A 26,268-nucleotide genomic window follows, 5' to 3' on the forward strand; every position below is an offset into this window, starting at 1 on the left:
GTATAGAAATATAAGATATTTTTCTTAAATTTTCCACGGTTATCGTTGAACAGCCCTAGAATGAATGAAACAAAAACATGTAAAGATTTAAGACAAGTTTAATGACAAATATGAAATACAATGGAATATCAAATGCAATTAAGAAGAATTTTATATTAAACAAAGTTAAGACTGTTTTACAATAATAAGTATATAAGTAGAAAAAAACAAATAAATATATTTATCTTATATGCATTCTTACAATAAATAAAATATTAAATAATATATTATAAAACACTAACAATAAAACAGAATAATTAAAACAGATAATGCCCAGTCAAAAAAAATAAAAATAAAATAACTATATGGAGCACTACTCCTTCATTCACATACTCCTTCATATTTATTTCCACAAACGATTTTAGAAAGGCACAAAAGACAAAATACACAGTTCTCACAAACTGTGCATTAAAAAAATCCTAATCCTTCATTCACCAAAAACTGGTATCACTGTCCAATAAAAGCAGGAATGTGTAATTATAACACTTTCAAAGATGATTCCTATTGCAAGTAGCTGCCATATATCATCTGAATGGCATAAATAATTGGCATGTGCATTCTGTGCAGACCAAAACATTACCCTGAGTGGTTAAGCATTTATATATCTGCTGTAAAGTGAGTGACCCCAGTCATAGTTAATCCTTCTGTGAATACTTGGAGCCTGCTGTATATGTGGGTAAATCAGTATGCTTTGAGATCCAGTGGTTGTACTTGGTGACTTCTGTATAAACACCCGGGTTAGACTTTTCCGCACATTCTTTTCCCCAGCTAATGATACCGAATAGGAACATGGTGTGATTTACTTCACACACCAGAGGCCCTCCTGAGTCACCCTGAAAGCAGAAAATTAAACACATTCATATGTGTATTTCTTACAGATTTATGAAGATATTTTGCAGTTTAATTTGTCAAGGCTACATTTCAAGAAAGTAAAATATTTTCTTGTTTACCTGGCAAGCATCTTCCCCCCAGTTTCTACCAGCTGCACACAGCATGTACCCATTGACCTCATCCTTACTGTAATACTGCTGGCAATCTTTCTTTGAAATAAGCATCACCTCAGCCTGTTTCAGATGTCGAGAGTACTCAAAGCCACCTTAAAGAAAACAAATAAAAAAAAGCAGTGATTACATGTTACATTTTATCTCACATATTTACATAGTTCTGGTCCTGGCATTCTACATTGACATCCAGAGTGACAAAATGAGATTACTAAAATGTCTAGCTGTTCTCTGCTAGATTTTTACAGATCCAGTACAGTATGTCATGTCATAATTATAGGATGTTTCAGTTTGTATCATAGATCAACTTTGTGGACACACCATGTTGCCCTCATATCTTGTTGTAGCAGGAAAGTGATCATTGTTATTGTTCTAGGATATACTATCAGCATACAGCCTCAAACAACTTACCCTTTTTATGCCTTCCATAGCCGACAATCTCACAGTAGAATCCTGAGGGAAGCATCTTCTGGAAAGGTGGAAGGCATGCAGTTTTCACAGATTCTGTCCTCACCGCGCATTGTCCTTCGCTGCCCTCTATCTTCAACAGGGCTAAAGGAAATGATTTGCACTTTTAATTTCTTGAATAATACAACATAAGGCAAATAATAAAATATAATATTAAAATATAAATTAAACTTACCAATGTCATGAGTATAGTTTTCAGTTGTGTAGTCAAAGTCCTCATGGACCACAAGTTTGCTCACATTGAACTGCTGCTCTTTGACAAGGTTGGTTTCATTGATGGCATTCTTTCCCAGAATGACAGAGTATCTATTGATTTGAGTCCTCCCACTATTCAAAACAAAGAAACAATACAATCATATATTATAGGGGTGTAACAATACCGTCACGATTCGATACATATCACGATACTGAACTCACAATGCAATATTACTGCGATACTCCAAGACATATGGTAAAAGGTTAACAAAAAAATGTACTGTTGATTAAAATTCTAAATTTGGTATTACATTAGGGATGGAAATTAATAGACTTGGTGCTGGTAACCCAATGCACAGGACACTGGTGACACCAGAATAAAAATATTCATGATTCTGAAGCTGAAAATACAGAATTATTTTGGATGAATATGCACGCACTTTGTCACTGACTAGATACATTTAAGATAATGTAGGCCACTTTTTACTGGTAACATAAGACATTTCGAATCAGTGGTTCGGAGTGTTTATCAAACTGCCAAAATCACTTGAACCATTAAAATTTCGAAATGTTTCAAAACACTTATGATGTAACGAAGCCTTGTTTACTGAAATCACTTTGGCAGTTTGAACCAAACCACCAAACAAAAGATTTGTAAAGCTTCAAAGCTTCATGAAGCAGTGTTTTGAAATCACTAGAATCATCACTAGAAATTGTTGAATAATATTGTCGTTATTTAGTTTTTGAGGGTTTTTTTGGTGCACAAAAAGTATTCTTATCACTTCATAACATTAAGGTTGAGCCACTGTAGTCACATGAACTGTTTAAATATGTCTTTAGTAGCTTTCTGGGCATTAGAAAGTGTTCATTTTCTTGCTGTCAATGGCTGCCTCACTGAGACATCGGATTTTATCAAAAATGCCTTAATACCAAAGATTAACAAATGTCTTAGGGGTGTGGAACGACATGAGGGTGAATAATAAATGACAGAATTTTCATTTTTGGGTGAACTAACCCTTTAAGCAATTTTATTGCACAGCCCTCTGGAATAATTGATTCTGATCATGGCATTCAGTGGTCTTATATTTCCTAATATTCGCTGTCACCCAAATTCTTGGTTTGCAGTTGACTACCCACAAATTGGAGCATTGTTGACACTTACCAAAAACTTACTTTGCAATCTAATGCAAGTCTCCAACTGCTGGACTGTTTAATAGTTGCTTATTAGTTAATAATAGCAAACTAGTTTTCCTTTTCTGTCCAACTTATTTTTCCCCAACCGGCACTACTTTGATGTCTCTTGTATTCAATGAATCATCTGCAATCGTCTTACTAGTAAAATTGAGCTCAGAGAATTTTATTACTAATATTACTGTAATACTGTTGCAGTTTACTGTTGCAGACTATTTATTCTTAGCTTTAGAATAATATTTTGATATTTGAGTAATAAGCAGGATTCTTTCAGCCGGTCATTATTGCTAAAATAAGCCCGATAGGGTGATACAAGACCCTGACTCTGGAGCGGACTGTACATTAGCTTACATAATGCAATAAGGTCATATTATTCAGTTAACAACAGGTTGACATACCCGTAAGGGAAGCAGTGGGCTGCAGTGAGGACCCAGCATGGAGAAATGAGGGTTCCTCCACAAATGAACCCATTTCCTTTGAAGATAGCTGCAATCCAAGGCTGTGACTCAACAGTTGACCTTGATCCTCCTATTATCTTTGTAATGCGGTTTAGGCGTCGCTCACCACACGTTGATTCTGATTAATACATGAGAAACATCAGAAACATGAAATCTGTGAGGAGAGATCATTTTCTAGGCAGTGCACAAGGAAAGAAACAGCATGTAAAGATATCCCAGTTAGGGGTTTTCCTAACATCGCCATTGAATTATTGAGGATTTTTGCTTAGAATGGACATTAAAAAAGTAAACTGATCAAACTGTTACCTGTGTCCTGCTTTGGTGGTTCGGGTGTTGATAGACTCTTGGCTGCATGAGCTATAATAGGTCATATTAGTGAATCTGCTGTCAGTATTACCCATGACTTAAATGAGCAAAAGAAATGTACTTCTACTTACTCGGCTTCATTTCCATGTGAGAAATGTCACAATATTCCCTTACATAACCGTTTCTTTTCCTTACAAAGCACCATGGCTGAATACGTTCATCTGGGTTTCTGAAAAAGCAAAACATTCAGAGGTCAGAGGTTTCATAGCCTTTTTAATAATCGTACAATATATTAGTGTCAGCAAAAAAAAATCTGATTTTACACTTTATGAACGGGAAACAAAAATATAAATGTAAATAATACCTGCAGTAGTTATGATAGCAGTTCTTGTATCGTCGGCTTTTGATGGAATTCCACGATGCACATATTCTTCCATTGACTGTCACTGACACTTTGCCTCTGTATGTACTCTCATCACTTCCATCAAGTATACACTCATCTGAGAACAGAAAACTTATGAATAAACCTACATAAATATTTAAATTCTACAAATACAATTTTATGTTGTGTCAAATAACATGTTCTTGGAAAACTTTAATCTAATGTGACAAAATCAAAAGATATTTACCTTTTCCCGGAATAGAAGGGATTTTCTTTCTAGGCTTTTTAATCTAAAAACAGAAATATAAATATTAGCTGTGTGGGAAAGTTAAAAGGTTAATTCCATTTAAAGAAGTGAGAAATTTCACTTCTGTTTTGTTTTTTCACTTACTGCTTCAGTTAAGCACAGGGTGCATGTGATCAGTAATATTTTAAGAATAAACTTCATCTTGTCCGCAAACAAATGTTTTCCTTTTTTGGAGATCCTAAAAACATTTTGAAGAAGTGAGGTATGAATTCATAATAATCTCTAAAAGAAAAGACACATGCTCTTTCATCATAAGTACATCTGTAATGTGTTTCCAGGGAAAGTTGACAAATAAATAAATTACAAGAAACTACTGAAATCATATGACTTTGCAAGCAAACATACATATAATGTTATAAGCCCACCAGCCCATCTGTTATTCATTGTTCACTATATCGCTAATGAAATGTGTTAAAATGTATTTTTAATTTATTAGTTCATTTTGTTTTAATTTAAATTTAATGAAATAAACAGCTTGTAAACATTTTATCAAAAAAATAAAAATAAATAACGTATTAAACATTAAAGTATTATGCAATAATTTAAGACATTTCTCGTTTCATAGAACCTTTTTGGCACATAGGGTTCTTTAAAAATGAGTCAAGATCCCTGGAGTTCTATATACTGTAAAAGTGTATATGCATAGATGAATTGAACATATGCAAAGAATAAAAGCCAAACAGAACCAGAAAATTGTTTTTGGGGCTTACCTTTTTTATAGTAGAGACAGTTTGCTTGCTGATGTTGCTGTGTAGAGCTGTACCGGCTTACTGAATACTGTTCCTCGATTTATAGTGACGAGTCCATGATTGGCTGAGGGGGGCTTGGCCTCAGGCAAACTGGCATGCGCTGTACGGTAAACAATAAGATTGTGGGCTATGCTTTTTGTGTAAGCTCTTATGTGACTCATGCTAAATTACTCAAGACCTCTTTCTTTTTTTTTAACTCATAAAACACTTGAGGACTAAGAAGGAGAGAAATAAGAGGAAATATTCCTAATATGGACTTGCCCCTGAAGCAATGACAATTGTTGTGGTTTTTATATTGCACTGGCCATTTCACGACATGTCATACATTATTGTTTTCTGTGAAAGCTATCTGCAAGGGTTGTGAAGCTGTCAAGGTAAATAATAAAAAAATAACTGCAGATTAATTAGATATCAAAAGAGATGTTGTATGTTGTTTGTGTCACATACATCTGGGTGATTCATTATCATCATTCTTCTTTTTGCCATTGTCAGACAGTTTTAACTCAGAATGAACCTATTTTTAAAATTGCTGTCATCTTGAATTTTTTCATTGTTTCGTAACATCCAGAATCATTCACATGTGTTTTACTCTCTGCCCCTATGCATGCCAATGTTTGCATGCCTGGTGTATCAAAAAGTTGAAATCCTGGGCTTTTCTGTGATATTCAATTTTTGTAATTACTCAGGCACCAAACATGATTTTTTTTTTTTTTTTTTTTTATCATTTCAAAACATTTTTTTTATCAGTCTCAGACAATTAGACAGACATCCTGTGAAATCTACGTGATTAATGAGGGGGGTTTCATGAATGAGAGAGCCAGAGGAGATGATGTCACCTTTCTATCTCTTTAAGAAATGTGTAGACGTTTAAGAAATGTTCAGACATGCATTTCCCGTTCAACACACTACTAAACTTCCAGTGTTGCTGTTGTTTTGTTTTTGGCTTCTGTGATGATAATATTTGCATCACCTTTTATTTTAAGCAAAGTACAAATAGTGATAGATAAATACTCGTATAAATACTATACTCGTTAAGCACTTTAATTCCATTTTTCAAATATTTTTTTCATTTTTATTGAAAGTATATGCCTTTCTGATTTGTGATGGGAAAAGAGAGAAGAGTGAGTACGGCAAAAGACGATTTGAACTCGGATGTGCATCAGGTCTGAGTGACTTTGTAGAAACCAACATAACGTTGACTTTTCAGAAAGATTAAAGGGATAGTTCACCCAAAAATGAAAATTCTGTCATCATTTACTCACCCTCAAGTTGTTCCAAACCTGTATGAATTCTTTTGTTGAACACAAAGGAAGATATTTGGAAGAATGTCACTAACCAAATAGATCTCGCCACCGATCGACTACCATAGTATTTATTTTTCATACCATGGTAGTCAATGGGGGGCGAGATGTGTTTGGTTACTGACATTCTTCCAAATATATTCCTAGAAAGAAATTCATATAGGTTTAGAACTACTTGAGGGCGAGTAAATGATGACAGAATTTTCATTTTTGGGTTAACTATCCCTTTAATCTTAAATTTCTTAAAAATATATATAGTTTAAATGGAATCACATCGTATATTAAGCAGTTTGGACTGGATTCATTGCAGACCTATCATACTTAGGGTCATTGTAATTAAACACATATGCATGCAGACCTCATATTCACCCTCCAGATGCACATTTATTTAATTATTAAAGGGTTAGTTCACCCAAAAATGAAAATTCTGTCATTAATGACTCACCATCATGTCGTTCCAAACCCGTAAGACCTCCGTTCATCTTCGGAACACAGTTTAAGATATTTTAGATTTAGTCCGAGAGCTTTCTGTCCCTCCATTGAAAATGTATGTACGGTATACTGTCCATGTCCAGAAAGGTAATAAAAACATCATCAAAGTAGTCCATGTGACATCAGTGGGTTAGTCAGAATTTGTTGAAGCATCGAAAATACATTTTGGTCCAAAAATAACAAAAACTATGACTTTATTCAGCATTGTCTTCTCTTCCGGGTCTGTTGTCAATCCAGGTTCACGACTCCGCAGTGACGCTGCTGACGTGTTATCTGGTGTATAACGCTGTATTCAAGCTATTCTACATTGTTTGTATTTTGGTATTGCTATATGTTTTAAAATGGTGTGTAAGTGTGCATGTCGCAGATGTCCTAATAGCTAAAAACAACCACGGCGGCTGGTTGATGAAAGGATTCAATGGAATCGATTCAATGGAACCAATTATTAGTTATTTTTGGACCAAAATGTATTTTAGATGCTTCAAAAACTTCTAACTAACCCACTGATGTCACATGGACTACTTTGATGATGTTTTTATTACCTTTCTGGACATGGACAGTATACCGTACATACATTTTCAATGGAGGGACAGAAAGCTCTCGGACTAAATCTAAAATATCTTAAACTGTGTTCCGAAGATGAACGGAGGTCTTACGGGTTTGGAACGACATGATGGTGAGTCATTAATGACAGAATTTTCATTTTTGGGTGAACTAACCCTTTAAGATTAAGTAGGTTTTTTCCTGGAAAGATGATCCATTAATAAAATATGCTGTTTTGAGATTAAGAAATCACTTCCAGAGGTTATCACTGTCCGCAGCCCATTCACTGACCCACTGATGTGGTCTTTTTTGCTCAGCTTCTTTTACAAAGACTAGATCAAGAGATATTCAGTCAGAATCTTTTTAACTTAAAATAATGAATAGAATTTAGGTTTTTAATTGAACAAATTTAGACTTATTTTTTTTAAATTATGTTCTTTAGATGGGTCAACTTTCTGATGATATTGATTTTATTGTGCTTGTATTTTATAGTCTTGAGCACCATCTCCTGGACATTGATGATAATGTTCACTCATGCTTGCACATCTTTGGTCAGGTACAACTACATGTTGACTTTACAGATTAGTTTTAGATCTATTTAGTTATTTCTATATCTATCTGCTATAAATACAAAACAAAATCTGCATATATTTCTTTAATATGATTCACCAAAAACACAAGCACATTAGCAAAGCACTTTAGCAAACTGGAATGTTATCAGGACCTAAACAGAAAGCATGACCTACGGTACCTCTTCACTGTCAAAGACAAAGTAGAGACAGCATGTCTGTCTGTCTGCAGTACTGGGTAGATTACTTACAAATTGTAGTCCATTGAATACAAATTACATTATGAAAACTGTAGTTAGTAATGTAATTTTATGTAATATTGTCTGACTAGTCTTTGGTTACTTTTGGATTAGACCTTACTTTTAGCCCTAACTTGTTTATCACAGATTTGAATAGGAAAATCTTCAACCCGTTCTCACTCAGCTGGAGTGCCCTTGATAGCCACCAGAGGGCACTCTATTCCAGACTATTGGCAATCAATGACTACATTTCCCATAATCCTTTGCCTGGACTCATCATGCCTGATTACATTCAGCAGTTGCTCATTAGCTCATTACCATTAGCTCAAATATGAATGTATGCAGAGCAGCCTACAATTTCCGTGTGAGACTTGAAGCTGGCTTCTGCTAATGAAACTGCAAACATAATATACAATATATTCTTCAGTAAAATTTTCTTCAATTTATTTTTTAAACTCTTGACTCTGGGTCTTCATTCATCATATCTGGTCTTTTGGGTCTTTAACTGTAAAATTACCCTACAAAATTTTACATTCACAAATATACATTTTTCAAAACTCTTCCACGATTATTGTTTTTTAAAATAGGAATTTCGAGTATATCTGGATGGAAACACTGAGAGGGATGAAAAATCCCAAAACATTGTAATCCTTACTGATTTTGGTTTTATAACTTTAAGAAAAACACTTCCTACACTTTATATTATTTTTATTTATTTTATTTTTCCTTTGTTATTAATTTACTTATTGTTGAGAATATGTAGAGTGAGATGTAACGATTGTAATCTTAGTCCTTGCTTCTAAATCTTTCAATTATGATTGCCTTTTTGTTAATGTTCAACGTGCATATTAATAAAAAAAAAAAAAGAAATGCGTTATTGCATTAAAAAAAAGAGAGATGTGGGCAAAGGAATGGGGAAAAAAGCAAAGTTAACTTTTTTAACTTGACCGCTACGTATTTAGTCAATCATATTGTAGTTAGAATTTGTCACCAACAAAATGAAATGCTATCGGGGTTTCCCAAACTGGGGTTTGGGATGGAGATTTTGTCTAAAGACTATCAAAATAAAACACAAAAAAGATTAAAAAATGTATTTATCCTTTGTAGCTTCTGACTTGTGTAATTACTTAACATACATAAGCAATAGGCTGTTTTAGAAAGGATCATTTAAAAGATAAAAAGAATTTGTGAGAACCAATAAATTATGAATAATGTACTTCCATTTTGTGAATAATAACTGTATTCTGATTATGAGTAGCCTATATCTATTTTCTTATTTTTACTCAACATTTCTCAAATGAATCATTCATTTATGAATCACCATTTATCCATTGATTTGTGTAGATCACGTACAGAGAGTTTACAAGAAATTATGATTCGAAGATCTTTGAAAGAGTTACTTTAAAGGATTAGTTCACTTTTTAAATTAAAATTTCCTGATAATTTACTCACCCCATGTCATCCAAGATGTTCATGTCTTTCTTTCTTCAGTTGAAAAGAAATTAAGGTTTCTGAAGAAAACATTCCAGGATTGTTCTCCTTATAGTGGACTTCAATGGAGCCCAAACGGTTGAAGGTCAAAATTACAGTTCCAGTGCAGCTTTAAATGATACAAGATGAGGAATAAGGGTCTTATCTAGCGAAACCATCTCTCATTTTCTAAAAAAAAAAAAAATTTAATTATATACATTTTAACAATAAATGCTCATCTTGAACTAGCTCTCTTCTTCTGCTCTATTAGAATTCCGGCAGTGTAGACACTGCTAAAGGCCAATTCACACCGCACCGACAACAGCCAACAAACGCCAACAAACTCCTCTGTTGGCGTTTGTTAGCGTTGGTCGGAGTGGGTTTTCACCCGACTGAACATGTTTAATCGGCGTTTGTCGGGTCGTGGAATGTCTGCGCGATGTGAACAGTTTTCCAACAAACGGCAACAAACTCTGACGTAATCTGACCTGGCTACGAACCGTTGCCATGACGATGAGACAAGTCCCCTGCAAAGACAGCTGTTTGATCGCGCCCGCGCCTCACGTGACATTGCAGCTTGTTCGTTTTAAAAAATAAAATACAGTTAAAAAAATAAAAATATACAAAAGGTACAATAGTCCATAGTGCAATCCTTGCCATTCAGCAAGAGCAGCTGCTCCACTTCACCGAAAGAGAGAGGTAACGTTAACCACTATGAGAGCAACACAGGTTTACCTTCAGTTTCGTTTTTAATAATTCGTTTTGGCTTGTTTAGCTACATGGTTGTATATGCTTATGGGTCTCGTTAATAAAAAGGGTTGGGCAAAAAAAAAAAGTTAAAAAAACGGTGTATACCAACCAATAGGTTGCGATCAGATCGATACAGCGCTTCTGATTTCAGGTTAGTATTTTTGTTTTGCCTCAATACTTTAAAGGTCCCATTCTTCGTGATCCCATGTTTCAAACTTTAGTTAGTGTGTAATGTTGTTGTTAGAGTATAAATAAAATCTGTAAAATGTTAAAGCCATAAAGCTCAAAGTTCAATGCCAAGCGAGATATTTTATTTAACATGGAACGGCCAGTTTGGACTACATCCCTCTACTTCCTTCTTTAATGACGTCACTAAAACAGCTTTTTGACTAACCTCCGCCCACAGGAATACACAAAAAAGGGGGCGTGGTCTTGTTGCGCTCCCACGGAGAAAAGCAAGAGTTGCGTTTGTAGAGTGTGTTTGTCAGTCCAATCACCTTTGTTTGGCCTTCCCAGGGACGCTGTACTTAGAGATCAATGGTTACAAGTTATGTTTAACTCGTTCCCGAAAATTATAATTGTGGTATCCTTACTGCAATAGTTAATGTTGGACTGCAGTGCACATAATGGCCACAAGAGGGGACCATGTTTATGTATATGGCTGTTTTCCGTATGAGGTACTCTTCTGAGTGAGTGCTAACGTTGTACATTTTCTGTCGCTGCTTGTGGAGATTAAAGAGTTCAGTCTCTCGGGAATTATTGTCTTTTGTGTTCATTCGGCACAACCACAATAATCCACATATAAAACTATGTGCAGCACACGGTATGGTAAGAGGCGTGACCTTTCCGGGCAAGGTTCGCTAAGCTGCTGTCGAATCACAACACAGGAACCGCTGGCACAATCAGAACTCGTTACGTATTTCTGAAGGAGTGACTTCATAGAACAAGGAAGTCATCAGCCCGTTTTTATGACAGTGGAAACAGCGGTACACACAGTGCCCAAGGAAGTCGACCGGAAGTTGAAGTTGGCCGCGTGCTGCCATCTTGTAGCAGAACTTCACTTACGTTAGCATCCCCATTGACTCCCATTCATTTTGGCGTCACTTTGACAGCGAATAACTTTACATCTGAGGCGTTTAAAGACTCCATTTGTCCATTATTTATTTCCAAAGATACACAACAATGTATAAAGGGCTCCATTACCTTCTATGTTACATTATGGCCCCGTAGAAACAGTTTTTGTAAAAATAAGCTAACGATTGCGTCATAACCACTCGACTCTCTGTCGCAAAGTAGAGAAATTACCGTACAGACATGAGGAGAAGCTCGCAGACAATCAGGGAGATTATCTTAATACGGCGTACTGGCGTTACATTTTAAAATACTATACAAAATAATTTTGTACTTACTCCTGCTCACTCACGCCAAAGAACTCCCCGCTCAAACTCGCCGTCTCTGCAAGATTAACGATGGCAGTTTGCACGCACAGCTACTAGAAGATTTACATCTGTCAGACAGGTTGCGGACGTCATCAAGCTTAGTGTGAGTCTGCCCGTCAGAAACGGAAGTGCTAAAAATCGCTAAAAATGGGCTTCACTTGAGTCAATTGAGTTCCAATGGGGTCGCTGTGTCCATTTCTTTTACTGTCTACAGATAAGTAAATTATGTGAAAAATACTGTGTTTTTTTACACGCGAAACATGAACACATGTTATATTGCACACTACAAACACAATCAAAGCTTCAAAAAAATACGAAAAACGGGACCTTTAATACAATGAAAATATATATGATACTATATTATTAATTTAATAATCTTGCTTGACAATATTGTTAACATGGTTGTGGAATTTTCCCAGTCAGACGTCACTCGTTTGTTGGTGTTTGTTGGGGCGGTGTGAACATGACAGTTTTTTCTCATAGAATTCTAAATCCAACGGCCAACTTGTTCGTTGGCATTTGTTGGTGTTTGTTGCCGTTTGTCGGTGCGGTGTGAATTGGCCTTAAGTGTATTACTGCCCTCCACAGGTCAAAGTTTGAACTAATTGTTATATACTTGCACTAGAAAATTGTATATGACAATTTAGTTCTAACTTTAACCTGAGGAGGGCAGTAATACACTTAGCAGTGTCTACACTGCTGAAATTCAAATAGAGAAGAAGAAGAGAGCTAGTTCAAGATGAGCATTTATGGTTAAAGCGTATACATTTTTTAATTTTTTTTTTTTTTAGAAAATGAGCGAATGGTTTCTCTAGATAAGACCCTTATTTCTCGTCTGGGATCGCTGTAAACTGTAATTTTGACCTTCAACCATTTGGGCTCCATTGAAGTCCACTATATGGAGAACAATCCTGGAATGTTTTCATCAAAAACCTTAATTCTTTTCGACTGAAGAAAGAAAGACATAAACATATTGGATGATATGGGAGTGAGTAAATTATCAGGAAATTTTAAATTTGAAAGTGAACTAATCCTTTAACAACAAACGAGTGCCATTTTCTGAAGGTCCTCGATGACACGCTGACTTGAACTCAGCTCCACGGACTTTATTTTGTCTTTCTGTATATGGCATCGGTTATGAACAACTGATCCTAGATCAAAGCTGATGAAACCCAGGCGGCTCCTAACGAACCGCGCATGCGCGGACATTGTTTCGATTTTGACTGGAGTAGCAGCTGACTGGCGTGGCTGCCGTCAACAACAGTTTTCGCACAAGTGCGCAAGTCAGCGCTACTGTTGAACCCAATCATTCTTTTAGGTCAGCAAGATTTAGTTGTTTTGATTTTCAGGTGCGGTCTGTTCCTCGTTTTTTCGTGCCTGGTGTTATGGAAAGCTGACATTTGGGGGCGTGTAAGACTGCAGGCTAATATCGCACATCGAGTTGTTTACGTGTAGCTAGTTAGCCAGTTAGCAAATCTAACATCCGACCCGATAGCTCGTGTAAGGATGAAATGGATAGCTTTGTTGTTTACTATGGATTAATACGTTCGTTTGACAGGTTCCACAATTCTCCACATCAGATGTGGTCGGTTCAAGCAAGTTAGAAACACAAGCTGACGCAAGGTAAGTCACTACCGGCTGACACTTTGTATTAGCTCGCCTGCTAGCTGTGTGCCGATATCAAGGTAACCATGTCATGAATAAAAATATCTCACTTACGAATCATCATCTACGCTGTCCACAGTAAAGAATATCATATCAGCCTCTCTAAAGGGCCTACACCTTGATCAAACACGAGTGGCCGTTATAGTGTTGAATGACAGTGATTTTGCATTATAAATGTTTGATGAGGTGTATTACTGATGTGCACAGATGGAGAACCCCCCATTCAGACAGAATCAGGTCTGTGGGTCATGGCTTATGAAGGAGAGGCTGGGCACAGGAGGATTTGGCCATGTCTACCTGTATCAAAATCAGGTATTGCTCTGCCTTTAATGTTATTACTAACTACTCTATGTGATAGGCATATGTGTTGTTTTCTTTGCTCTTTCCTGTTATTGCTTAGTTATCTTACCTTTAAAGATGAAGAAAATGTTGAATGTTAAAGTTTTCGATTATTCACTCTATATTTTTTTTTTTTGCAGGAATCTTCAGAAAAAATAGCTGTGAAGCTCTGTCGCCTTGAACTTAATGCAAAAAACAAAGACAGATGGAGTCGGGAGATCCAGATTATGAAAAAGTGTGTACATTGGTGGCAATCAAATGTTTTTTATATTATTAACTGTTAATAATTTTAATAATCATAGATGCAAACTCACCTTTTTGAAATCAAAATAGGTCACTAATGGGATTTGCATAGATCCAATGAGAAAGTGTTTTATGGGGGGTAGGGGGGTCTTACAAGGGTACTTGGGAACTTACAAGGGTAAATAAAGAACTGGTTGTTTCAATAAGTAGCCTACTGTACAGTGTTTCCTTTACTCTTTACTTTAAAAACTATGTCTATAATGGGTAATATTTTATGTATTTGAGGTCTAAGATGTGGCAAACAGTCACATTGCAGTCTTAATCAGCCAATATTGTCTTAAATATCCTGCATAGCATTTTGTTATTTATAACATGAGATTTTAACCAAATGTAAATTTTTGGTAAAATGTTGCAACAATATTTTGTTGTTTTTTTGTGCGAAAAATTAGTTTTGGACATTAAGGGATTTTTTTCATGTATATTTATTACCCTGTAAGTAACTACAAATGAGCAAATAACTGCCCCCGCCCCGCGCAATGTTCTCACCTTTTTTCGCCCTTACCTGTTTGCATCCCTGAATAATATATAATGTGCATTTACGTTAAATGTGTTTCTGTGCGCGCATGTGTATAATTTATAAATGTATCTTCATCCCACATTTCAGGCTGAAGCACCTTAATGTGGTGACAGCAAAGGATGTGCCTGATGAGATGATGCACATTGCCTTGAATGATTTACCACTTTTAGCCATGGAATACTGTTCCAAAGGAGACCTTCGAAAGGTTTGTGTGTGTGTGTGTGTGTGTGTGTGTGTGTGTGTGTGTGTGTGTGAGAGAGACAAAGGGCCTTTTCCTTGCATCATGTCTCATGTGCCCTCTGTTGACATTTATACTAACCCATTTCTGTTATTTATATTCCTCCTTGTAGTTACTGAGCAAACCAGAAAATTGCTGTGGGTTAAAAGAGAGTGAAGTGTTAGCACTACTCAATGATGTTGGTAATGTGTCATTTCAAAACTCTTATTAGTATTTTTAGTGTTTTTATCATTGCCCATTATGGGTGGTAAGTAAAACAGTATATATATATATTTTTCAACAGGTTCTGGAATCCAGTACCTTCATGAGAATAAGATCATTCACAGAGATCTCAAGCCAGAAAATATTGTGTTACAAGATATCAATGGAAAGGTATTTGCTGTTTAGTAGTTTGATTCTTGTTAAATAGACACAACTTTTCTAACCAGAACTAATCTTGATGTCTCTGCAGCTCGTCCACAAGATAATCGACCTTGGCTATGCCAAAGACCTGGACCAGGGGAGCCTATGCACTTCATTTGTGGGGACTTTACAATATCTGGTATGTCTTTGCATTAATCAGTGATAAGAAAAGGCGATTATCACAATTCAACATATACAACCGTTCAATATGGGGTCACTGCAATTTTTTGAGTTTAAAAACTTAATACTTTGCTTTATGAATAATGCATTAAATTGTTCAAATTGATAGTAAAGACATTTATAATCTTACAAAAAAAGTTTTGTAAGATTATTTTGAACTTCCTATTCATCATAGAATCTTTAAATATTTTGACTGGAGTAGCAACTGACTGGCGACTTTGAACTTTCTATTTATCATAGAAAAAGTATCACAGTTTCCACAAAGATACTAAAGGTTAAAAAGATACCAAAAATTAAAGTTCTGTCATCCATTACTCACCCTCTTGTTTTTCCAAACCTGTAAGACTTTCGTTCATCTTCAGAACATCTTTTTGAAATCTGAGCTATTTCTGTCCCTCCATTGATAGCTTTTTCCATTTATTTTCTCGTCAGAGTGCACCAGAATGCTTCGTTTACATGTTAAAATCACAAAAAAATGCTCATGCCAGAGGATGACTCAATTTAGTACGTAAACATGTCACCTTTTTCACCTCTTTTGAGTTTGTAGGTATGATTATATTAAAATGGAAAACATTTATTTTAAGTTTAATAGTGTTTCACAATATTGCTGTTCTCACAGTATTTTTGATCAAATAAATGCAGATTTGGTGAGCATAAAAGATTTAAAAGACAACCCCATACGGTGAACGGTCGTGTATCTCCACATATTTAATGATTATATAATAGATGAAATCTTTAAAGACAACAAAAAAACAGTGTCTTTGTAATATGTTTATGTATTTTCCTAATAAATATCTTAATTATATTTTATAATATATCTTGAGATCAGTGTTTCTCAACTTGGGTTGTGACCTAAAAGTGGGTCGTTTCGGGTGTGTCGCGGAGTGTGTAGTCAGAGAAAAAAAATTATTTTGCTTTGCTCTTCTGTCAGACAGAATGCCCTTTTCCATTCCACTGGGCTACTATACCATAGTTTTTCTATGTAAACATGCTAGACAGACGTGTTTGACTGTTGCGCTTGTATCTTTTGCAGTGTCTTGTGCATGATATGGTGTTCTAAAAACGTGCCGCTCAAGTAAAAAACAAAAAAAAACAAAAATATGTCTCTAGATTTTGCAGGGGTTTTTTTTCCCGTTCCACTGACCTGTATCTTGCTTTTCCCTTTTTTATTATCTGCTGTCAAATGAGATGTCGGGCTAAATGCTCGTCATTATTCTAACATTATTTTCCTAACTTGTTAGGGCCAGTTCACATAAAATGCGTTTTTGCAGTCAAAAATTAAGAGCATACAGCATCGAAGTTACATTGTCAATTACCAAAAAGTACCAATAGATTATGTAAGTGGTACGTTGTGTGTTCGCTGGGTATGATGTTCATTCTATTCATCAGGATCAGTGTCCATATGTTTTATTAACAGTTCATGTTAGTATTTTGTATGTACCGTGGTAATGACCACCAGTTTTATATTATTGATCACTGTGGTGTCTCATACCAACTTACTAACTAGTTTGAGACTGCTGCCTTACCTTATAAAACTGTTTATTTATCACTGTTACAATTTATTACTTACAATTTATGTTAGCCTATGTTGGTGTAAAGTGGGACAGTACTTGTGGTTATGTGAACCATTTTTTGAAATTTAAATTTGCTTGGTTCAAATTCCTAAAAATTTGGGTTGTGGTGTAATGGTTGAAACCAGTAAACTAGTTGAAAACCACTGGATTTGGTCATGTCATTTGTTTCAGGCTCCAGAGCTGTTTGAAGGCAAGTCATACACAGTCACTGTGGACTATTGGAGCTTTGGCACCATGATCTTTGAGTGCTGCTGTGGATTTCGGCCATTTCTTCACAATCTCCAGCCTGTGCAATGGTATATGTCCTGATAATCTGCATATCGATTATGCCACAATGCTTTATATCTTACCTTGTCATGGAATCCATTCATATAGTCAAAATAGAGCATATTTGCTTTTTCTAGGACAAGCAAAGTACGAAACAAAGGTCCTAAGGACATAATGGCTGTGGAAGATATGAATGGCGAGGTCCGCTTTTCCACCCACCTTCCGTACCCCAACAATCTGAGCAGGTAGCCTTTATTCAGACCAAAAGACTTTGCTTTTTAATTGCCATTACTCTTTTTTTTTTTTTTTCTGTGTCTCTGGGTTGACCTTTTTTTTTTTTTTTTTTTTGATACTACAGGACACTACTGGAGCCCTTGGAGGGGCTGCTACAGCTGATGCTAAAGTGGGACCCAGTACAGAGGGGAGGAGGATTGAATCCAGACACAAAACAGCCCCAGTGCTTTGCTATTCTAGATCAAATATTGAACATGAAGGTTTGACATAGGCATTATTACATTAAAATGTTACATCTTTACTCTGTTAATTTAAGTTTTCTTCTGTACTAGTGCAACATGCTGAAGAAAGTTAATCTGCTTAGTTTGGATCAGTGGTGTCCTCCTGTTGTTTTGTCATGGATAGAAAGTCATTAGAGGTCTAGGCTAGATAAGTAGCAAAAAGGAACTGACGAATGATTTGTTTTGTAGGTTGTGCACATCTTAAACATGACTACGACCCAGGTTCACTCCTTTCTGCTTGCCCCTGATGAAGGGCTCCACCCTCTGCAACAGAGGATTGAAACCGAGACCAAAATCGAACTTTTGAATCAAGAGCTTTTGCAGGAAACAGGAGTCACGTTAGATCCCAGGAAACCTGCTGCACAGTGTGTGTTAGATGGGGTAGTAAGTATTTTTTGGCCTCTTGAATGTGTTCTCATTCTCCAAAATAACTTTTTGGTAAATCTGCAACAACTTATTTCTCCTTTGTTTTTAATCATTAGAGAGGATGGGACAGCTACATTGTATATCTGTTTGACAAGAGCCTGACCAAGTATTCGGGACCTCTAACGGCTAGAACACTTCCTGAAAGTGTGAACTTTATTGGTAAGAATTTATTTATTTATATGCCTCTTCTATGGATAGTTTTGTATATTTAAGTATACTTGCGGAGGCTGGGTTTTTTTGTATTTTGTAAACTTTTAGTAGAACTTAAAAAAAAAAAAAAAGGGTCTAAACCCATTTTTCTGTTTCAGTGCGGGAAACCAGAACTCAGCTCCCTCTGAGTACCCTTAAGAAGGTTTGGGGTGAGGCAGTTAGTTACATTTGTGGCCTCCGAGAGGACTACAGCCGCCTCTTCCAGGGCCAACGTGCAGCCATGTACGTGCATTACATTACCATGCCCTACGTTACTTTGTATAACTTGTGTTTTGGGACTTTTTCTACTTATAATTCATTGTTATTTTTGTTTGTTTGTGTTTGTAGGTTGAGCCTTCTTCGCTACAACACCAACCTTACAAAATTCAAAAACATGATGTTTTCATTTTCCCAGCAGCTGAAAGCAAAGCTTGACTTTTTTAAAAGCAGCATACAGTATGACTTGGAGAAGTATAGTGACCAGATGCAGTACGGCATATGTACGTTTTTATGCGCTCAGTGTTTTGAATAGTCCAAAAAATTCATTATCCTTAGTTATAATAACAAAATCAACCTCTCTTTCTGAAGCTTCCGAAAAGATGTTGAAGGCTTGGCAGGACAATGAAGAGAAGGCTGCTGCGTTTGTACAGGTGCTGTGCTGGACTCAACGCTAAGGATTTTTTCTACTGGCCCAGTCGAGCCAGTGGTTCAAATTTGTACTTGCTCAGCCAAAATTTTCACTGGCCCCACCACAACAAAGTAATAAATAAATAAATTAAAATAGTTATTGTTTTTGTTGTGTTTAACCCATGCAACCTTAATAAATAAGGTTATGACACCAAATTTCAGATACCAGTGAAGTTTTAAGGCAGGAACACACCAAGTCGATGGGCTTGACCCTGCAGTCTGCTTTCGTCGCCACTAGTTCGTCGCCGTTGGCTTGGTGTGTTCCTGCCTTTTACAATTCTCAATTCTAGTTTTGATACCATAGCAAAAACTACTAGCCTAACTAATATAAATCTCAAATATTACTAAAGACGAGTAAACCGCAATAAAATAAGAACAAATAATAGCAATATCACAACAATAAAACAAACATACAGTTGAAATAAACAGTGCTATTCAGGATTTTCAGGTAGGTCTAACAGTAGTTTTCAGGTACAAAAATTGAATAAAGCAATCAAATGTAAAACAAAACTGACAATGCAGCACTGGCCCGATTGGGCAAGTAACAGTTCCGTCAACTGGCTCGAGCATCATCCACACTGGCCCTGGGCCATTGGGCAGTCCTTATTGTCAAGCCCTGGCTGTGGATGAATGATACACATTAGTTTTGAAGCATTTAAGAAGCGATCAGCTAAGTGGTCTTCATGTCACATCATAAAGATGTATGCTGCCTTCACATGCATCAGAATTATCGCAAAGTTTCCTAGTCAGAAATTGAGCATGGATGCCCTCTCAGTTCGTATTTACTACTGGGAAAGTACCTGAGTGTCCGAGTTGGGCCATGATGAAAGGGAGAACGATTGCTGCTGTGACTGGTATATGTCCACAACAGCTACATAACCTTGTCTTGTTATTAAAGTAGTGCTTATTTACAGATATGAAATCTCATTTGAAGCATATTGTATGTTTGAGAGAAATTGCATGTATTTCACCGAAATTCCAGAATCGTCATCAAGCAGACTATATAGATTGTGTGGTGAATGTTTATATGGTTGTCAATGAATGGGACGTTACATATTTATTCAAAATTAAATATCTTCAATACATTTTGGCTTTAAAAAGATTTCCCCAAAAAATGGGAAAGAATAAAACTGGTGTCCTCCATTATTCCTATTCTTTCTGACAATAAAGCACTTGAACACAACAAGTTTGTAATCACGACTTCAGAAGTGGGAAGGGAGAAATTTCTGATAGCATGTGAAGGCAGCAGTAGTACAGTACCAGAAATTCTGATATTTTGTAATCATTTTGCTGATTACAAAATATCAGTATTAATTTCTTTTAAAAAAATCTTACTGACCCTAAACTTTTGAACAGTAGTATATGTGTAAATTACCTTGTGTAAATTTATTGGTATGTGAGATGACATTGTAACAACTTAGAGTTTTTATTTTTCTGAAGGTGGCAGAGATTGGACATCTAGATGAGGAAATAATGGCTCTGCACTCAGAAATTGTGGAGCTTCAGAGAAGTCCTTATGCTCGTCGTCAAGGAGATGTCATGGAGCAATTGTAAGCATATTCTTTCAGCTATGCATATTCATTCAGCATTAGATCTTAAACCTACTGAGATGAAATCTTGTCTCATTACAGGCAAGAGAGAGCAATTGAACTTTACAGACAATTGAAGGCAAAATGCAAAAGTAAGTACAATGCTGTCTTGCCTACTCATATGTGCATAAAATTCACCCCATGTCTAATTCCAAGTAGTCTCGCTGCGATAGTTGGTGTTACCGGTGTTCAGCTACAACACCGGTTATATCACTTGCCCACTACGTTTTGAATTTTTTTTTATATAAATAAAAATCATTTAGTTAATTTAGAGAACAGACACTACAACTAAAAACTGAACATGTCTGTTCAGTGCAGCGTGAGTCGAACAAGAGTCGCACCGCAGACCAGCAGCAGGAGTCGAATCTCATTTATCACAAGAGTGAGGAGCTGACTGACAAGACAATGGCGGAAGATTTGGTTTCAAAGCGAAATGTAAAAGCGCCTATTTTGGATTTATACCCAATGCTAATGACAACCTGCAAAGGAATAGTTGTGTTTTTCTAGTTGATGTGTTTTTCATTAAGAATAATAATGAACCCACCATTCAAGCAATTGTGCCCCCAGCAAGTATTTTCAGCAAGTTGAGCTTTCATAGGAATTAATTGAATACCATCGCTCTGCTCCGCACCATTATGCGTCTGTGCACATTTTACTTTCGCTTTTTGAATTAGCGATTTAAAAGCAAGGCGTAAAAGAGGAAAAAACTCCAACGTCAGCAACCCCCCTTTCAATTAAACGGTGGGACAATTTCCTCACCATTGCATTCCTATGCCAAGTACTTTGCTAATTTGTCTGTGTAGACAAAATGACACATCAGTACTGTTACACAAGTGAGTTATGGGGCCAGTATATAGTTTTCTTTATTTCTCCTAGTGCCAGACCCTCAGCATGGCTACAGTGACAGCTCAGAGATGGTGAAGGTCATTGTGCAGACTGTCCAGAATCAGGACCGGGTACTAAGAGATCTATATGCACATCTGAGGTAAAAAGCATTTAATACCATCCAATACACAAATAAACAGGATTGTGAACCTATATTTACTGTTCAACCTGCGACTAGTTTGTAAACGAATGCTAGCATTTTTTGTTGTTTTTATGAAAAATTCCAATGCCCTTATGTCTTTTATTTGTAGTAAAATCCTTCTGAGTAAACAGAAGATCATCGACCTCTTCCCTAAAATCGAGAGAAAGCTGGATAGCATTAAGGAGGCAGACAGCACTGTCATGCAGATGCAGATCAAGAGACAGAGAGAGTTCTGGCACTTACTGAAGATTGCCTGTGTAAGTCACATGTTTCTAATTTCTCAGGGACAGATATGCTTATAATATGCACATGACCGACCCACATGATCATGGACTTTCTAATGTTATGGTTTAGTGTGTATTGTGGTAGGCAATATGACCAAAATGTTATATAACAGAATGAGTAATGTCATATTGACAGTAGCAAAACAACATTTTTGTTGGAAATGAAATTAAAGGGTTAGTTCCCCCAAAAAAAAAAATTCTCATCATTTACTCACCCTCATGTTGTTCCAAACCCGTAAGACATTCGTTCAACTTCGAAACACAAGTGAAGGTATTTTAATGAAACCTGAGATTTCTGTCTCTCCTTCACAGTTTATGCAACTACCACTTTGACGCTTCAAAAAGCTCATAAAGAGACTGTTAAAACTAAGCCATATGATTTGAGTGATTTAGTCTAGGGCTGTCAAACGATTAATCGTGATTAATCGCTTACAAAATAAAAGTTTGAGTTTGCATAAAATATGTGTGAGTAATGTGTGTAAATAATATGTGTATATAAATACACACAAATTAATGTATATATTTAAGAGAAATGTTATGTACACAAAAATGTATTTATTTCTAATATAAATTATGTAAAAATATAAATAAATACATATACTTGTAAACATTTCTCAAATATATATACATGGATGTGTTTGTATTTATATATATACATAATAATTACACACGGTACACCCACATATATTAGGCAAACTCAAACATTTATTTTGTATGCGATTAATCACGATTAATCGTTTGACAGCCCTAGTTTAGTCCAAGTTTTCTGAAGAGACATGATTGCTTTATATAATGAAAAGATGGAATTTAGGCTTATATTCACATATAAACATTTATCAACACACATCAGTTAAAGAGAAACGGAAGCTCAAGCATGTTCGCATGACATGAAAGAACCAATGAGGTTGAGCTTCTGTTTATGTTCACGGATCAGTGTTTATGGAGGGACAGAAATATACACTACCGTTCAAAGGTTTGGGGTCAGTAAGATTATTTTGTGTAGTTTTATTCACCAAGGATGCATTAAATTGATCAAAAGCAACAGTAAAGACTTTTACATTGTTAAAAAAAGATTTTACTTCACATAAATAGATGCTATTCATCAAAGAATCCTGAAAAAAATGTATCCACAAAAATATTAAGCAGCACATCCCTTTTCAACATTGATAAGAAATTATTACTGAGCTCCAAATCAGCTTATTAGAATGATTTCTGAAGGGTCACGTGACACAGAAGACTTTAGTAATGATGCTGAAAATTCAGTTTTGCCATCACAGGAATAAATGACATATTAAAAAATGTTAAAAACAGAAAACTGTTATTTTAAAATTTTATAATATTTCACAATATTATTGACCCCAAAGTTTTGAACGGTAGTGTAAGGTTATTCATAACAAATAAATGATACTGCTGTTGTTATAGCAAAATAGTTTCATATCAAAGGTGCTAAAGAGGATGTTTTGTGTTATACATTTTTGCAATATTACTTGAAACTGTCTTTACTAACTGATAAAAGACTATTTATTAAGTGCACTAAAAGGAATAATATTAATATACATCATCTGTGCAGGAGGTAGGGCCTTAAAAACATCAGCCAATCGTTTACGTGATCATCGCGTAAACAATTGGCCCTCTGGCTTGTCAATAACTGCCGTGACGTTCCTTGTGAGAGACGAGCGCGTCTGAGCGCTCCAGTAACTTTCCACATTCCACAGGCGCTGCATGCGATGTTTTTGTCAGAAGACAGGAGTAACAACTGCAGATTATGAGTTACCTGCGGTGAGTCCGACATAATGAATCCACTAACATGACACAGCGAATTCCGGTGGTAAACACTCGTGTTCCAATACTCGTGCATGAGTTTTGGGAGGCGTTCCCTCGAAATGAGGGGGGGTTGTTCTTCATTTCAAAAACTCAGTCTTTGGTTTCTCAGTCAACGAAAAGATCCTCTTTAGCACCTTTAACACAAGTTAAAAACTTCTGAATTGATGAGCCATAGTCAAAGCACTTGTACAATAGCTGCAATATGCACATGATGAACGATTGTAGTTGCGTTTGTTTGTCTGCAGGCACAAAACACCACACGAAGCTCTGTGAGTCAGAGTGCAGAGATGCCCTCCTCACTGTCGACATGGAACCAGACTCAAGCCCAGTGCTCCTCTCGCCTGCCCATGTCCCTACAAGTGCCACATGAGGGGTAAATTTCTCTTGAGCTGCCTACTGGCAGTGATACTGTAGTAACACAACCTCCACTGCGGCTGAGTTGATCATGTGATGACGAGTGTTCGTTTTATATGCTGCTGTTTTTTTTCAGTGATTCAGTCAATCATTTACTTGAGGAGAACCAGCGCTATTTGAGTCAGCTGACCAGTTTACTGCAAGAAACCACTGAGGAGAAATCAGAGAGCATAATGGTAAGTGCTTTTATGCGCTTCTTCTAAGTTCATTATGAAATTCTGTATCGATCATGACACTGCACATGCTGCAGTAATACACTCACGGCTTTGCGGTGAAACATTTTTCCTTCTCTTCCACACAGGCTCAAGACTGGAGCTGGACGAAATATGAATCCCTGGTTACTAAATCACAACGTTTGTAGAGTCATGGTTTACTCTGTGACAGGAAGTAATTGTAACAGTCATTCTTTTAAAAAAACATTTACTCATCATCACTGGATTGGGGTTGTGTTGACTTGTATTATTTGTTCAACATAAAATAACTTCTTTGTTCTTTGTCAGTATCTGCATTCAGTTAAAATCACATTTTGCAGTCTTGTAGCAACTCTATATATTTTGAGGATGCATTTTTTGCATTGACACGGAACCAACAACATGCAAACAAAATTCAGGCAGTCTATCTCAGAAAATTAATTTATTTACATACTCCATAGTTCTCTAAATGGGCTGATTGTACTTTCATTTTTTTTTTTTTTTTTTTTTTTTTATAATATGGTAGTTCAGCATCTGCACTTTAAAGCCTCACTGTGAATGTTTGGAAAGGTGTGATGTCCGACAGTGAAATTGGTCATTTTCAGTTAAGTAATTTTTCGAAATACTATGACTTGTGAAGCCCTAAGTAATGGTTTAAAACTGACAAAATTATAGGCAGAACAATGATGAGGATGGGAAAGGTTTAATTCTTTAGTCATAGAACACATGACTAAACACCCTCCTGTTTTTTAGTCAAAAATATGTGTTTGTTTGGTCAGACATATACCTAGCAGCACAGTCCTTTCTATGTTTTGGATTTAGCAGTGATGATTGCAACAGACATCTTCATAACAGGTATTGGTGGCTAAGAATGAATGTGATCATTCATCAGTGGGCGAATTTTAATCAATGAGTTTCATCAATTCAGGCATGTTATTCCCCTTGTAAGTCACATTTTCAACCATGTTTTTGTTCAAAGATGATCAGCGTCCCACAAGACAGTTCATCACAAACTATTGTATAAGATTTTGCATATAATTTTTGTTTTGTTTTGTTGGATTATTATATGAGGATATTTCAGATATGGGTTACAAGCATCTTATGAAAGAACACTTCGGTTTTAATGTGTTTATTGTATACATGACAAAGTAATTAAAGTGATATCCATTATGTTATCTGTGTGTTGTAAAAAGACTTTCTTCTTACCACAGAAATCATATGGAGCTCTTTACCGGTAATTTGTTGTAACTATAAATCTTTTGAAAACGATATGGAAAATGTTGCAATTTGTCTCTATCAAGATCCACATCTTTCCTCAAGGCATTTTAAAAAAGGTGAATAATTTAGGTGTTAGTTGGCCCATCTCAATACAGAATGGATAACACCATTTTCATGCTCAAGTGTCATTGTTTGCATGGTGGTAAGATAAGAGTGTCAAATTGTCAAAACAGTGTGATAATTAAACCTACCACAATTCAGTATGCAAATACATGTAAAAAAATTGCAAGCAAGTGTTTAAAAGACATGCAAGTAAAACATTTTTTTAATTAAACGATTTTGAATGCTTTTAGTAGTACTAGATTCCCATATTTAAATGTTACATTTAAAGGGAAAAGTGTTACAAAAGAACCTTAAATGCTTTGCACACCTGAATGGTCTTGATTTGAAAGGAAAAGATAAAGATGATCGACATCTCAAATAAGCTGAGTGTATTAGCTGTATTTTTAATGAGGACTTT

At 35.9% G+C, this 26,268-nt stretch overlaps 2 protein-coding genes across 2 annotated transcripts; one reads left to right on the top strand and one right to left on the bottom strand.

Moving 5' to 3' along the window:
- Nucleotides 1–253: 253 nt before the first annotated feature.
- On the bottom strand, nt 254–5,120 carry plaua (plasminogen activator, urokinase a). The gene is made up of 11 exons (XM_067385261.1): nt 5,058–5,120; nt 4,432–4,525; nt 4,288–4,330; nt 4,023–4,158; nt 3,790–3,887; nt 3,659–3,709; nt 3,293–3,470; nt 1,684–1,835; nt 1,452–1,592; nt 990–1,135; nt 254–872 (listed from the first exon to the last, which is right to left on the bottom strand). The coding sequence occupies exons 2-11, from the start codon at nt 4,486–4,488 to the stop codon at nt 675–677; spliced, it is 1,200 nt and encodes a 399-aa protein (XP_067241362.1). The 5' UTR covers nt 4,489–4,525; nt 5,058–5,120; the 3' UTR covers nt 254–674.
- Nucleotides 5,121–13,115: 7,995 nt separating this feature from the next.
- Nucleotides 13,116–26,179, top strand: chuk (component of inhibitor of nuclear factor kappa B kinase complex). The gene is made up of 22 exons (XM_067386264.1): nt 13,116–13,522; nt 13,772–13,876; nt 14,044–14,138; nt 14,811–14,928; nt 15,074–15,143; nt 15,245–15,333; nt 15,413–15,502; nt 17,289–17,413; nt 17,522–17,629; nt 17,743–17,878; nt 18,089–18,283; nt 18,382–18,484; nt 18,634–18,757; nt 18,863–19,014; nt 19,103–19,164; nt 20,642–20,751; nt 20,833–20,882; nt 21,667–21,775; nt 21,927–22,074; nt 24,171–24,298; nt 24,416–24,515; nt 24,641–26,179. Exons 2-22 carry the CDS (start codon nt 13,772–13,774, stop codon nt 24,698–24,700), a joined length of 2,277 nt encoding a protein of 758 aa, XP_067242365.1. The 5' UTR covers nt 13,116–13,522; the 3' UTR covers nt 24,701–26,179.
- Nucleotides 26,180–26,268: the final 89 nt, after the last annotated feature.

The sequence above is a fragment of the Chanodichthys erythropterus genome, chromosome 5, assembly GCF_024489055.1.
Source record: "Chanodichthys erythropterus isolate Z2021 chromosome 5, ASM2448905v1, whole genome shotgun sequence".
Lineage (NCBI taxonomy): Eukaryota > Metazoa > Chordata > Actinopteri > Cypriniformes > Xenocyprididae > Chanodichthys > Chanodichthys erythropterus.

Bases quoted from the DNA above. Each gene is read 5' to 3' on its own strand.
- plaua (XM_067385261.1), bottom strand. From the start codon at position 4,488: ATGAAGTTTATTCTTAAAATATTACTGATCACATGCACCCTGTGCTTA. The intron at 4,331-4,431 runs GTAAGTGAAAAA...TTCTGTTTTTAG, and splicing joins CCCTGTGCTTAACTGAAGCA to ATTAAAAAGCCTAGAAAGAA. The intron at 3,471-3,658 runs GTAACAGTTTGA...TGTATTAATCAG, and splicing joins ACCACCAAAGCAGGACACAG to AATCAACGTGTGGTGAGCGA.
- chuk (XM_067386264.1), top strand. From the start codon at position 13,772: ATGGAGAACCCCCCATTCAGACAGAATCAGGTCTGTGGGTCATGGCTT. The intron at 18,758-18,862 runs GTACGTGCATTA...TTGTGTTTGTAG, and splicing joins CAGGGCCAACGTGCAGCCAT to GTTGAGCCTTCTTCGCTACA. The intron at 21,776-21,926 runs GTAAAAAGCATT...TTTTATTTGTAG, and splicing joins GATCTATATGCACATCTGAG to TAAAATCCTTCTGAGTAAAC.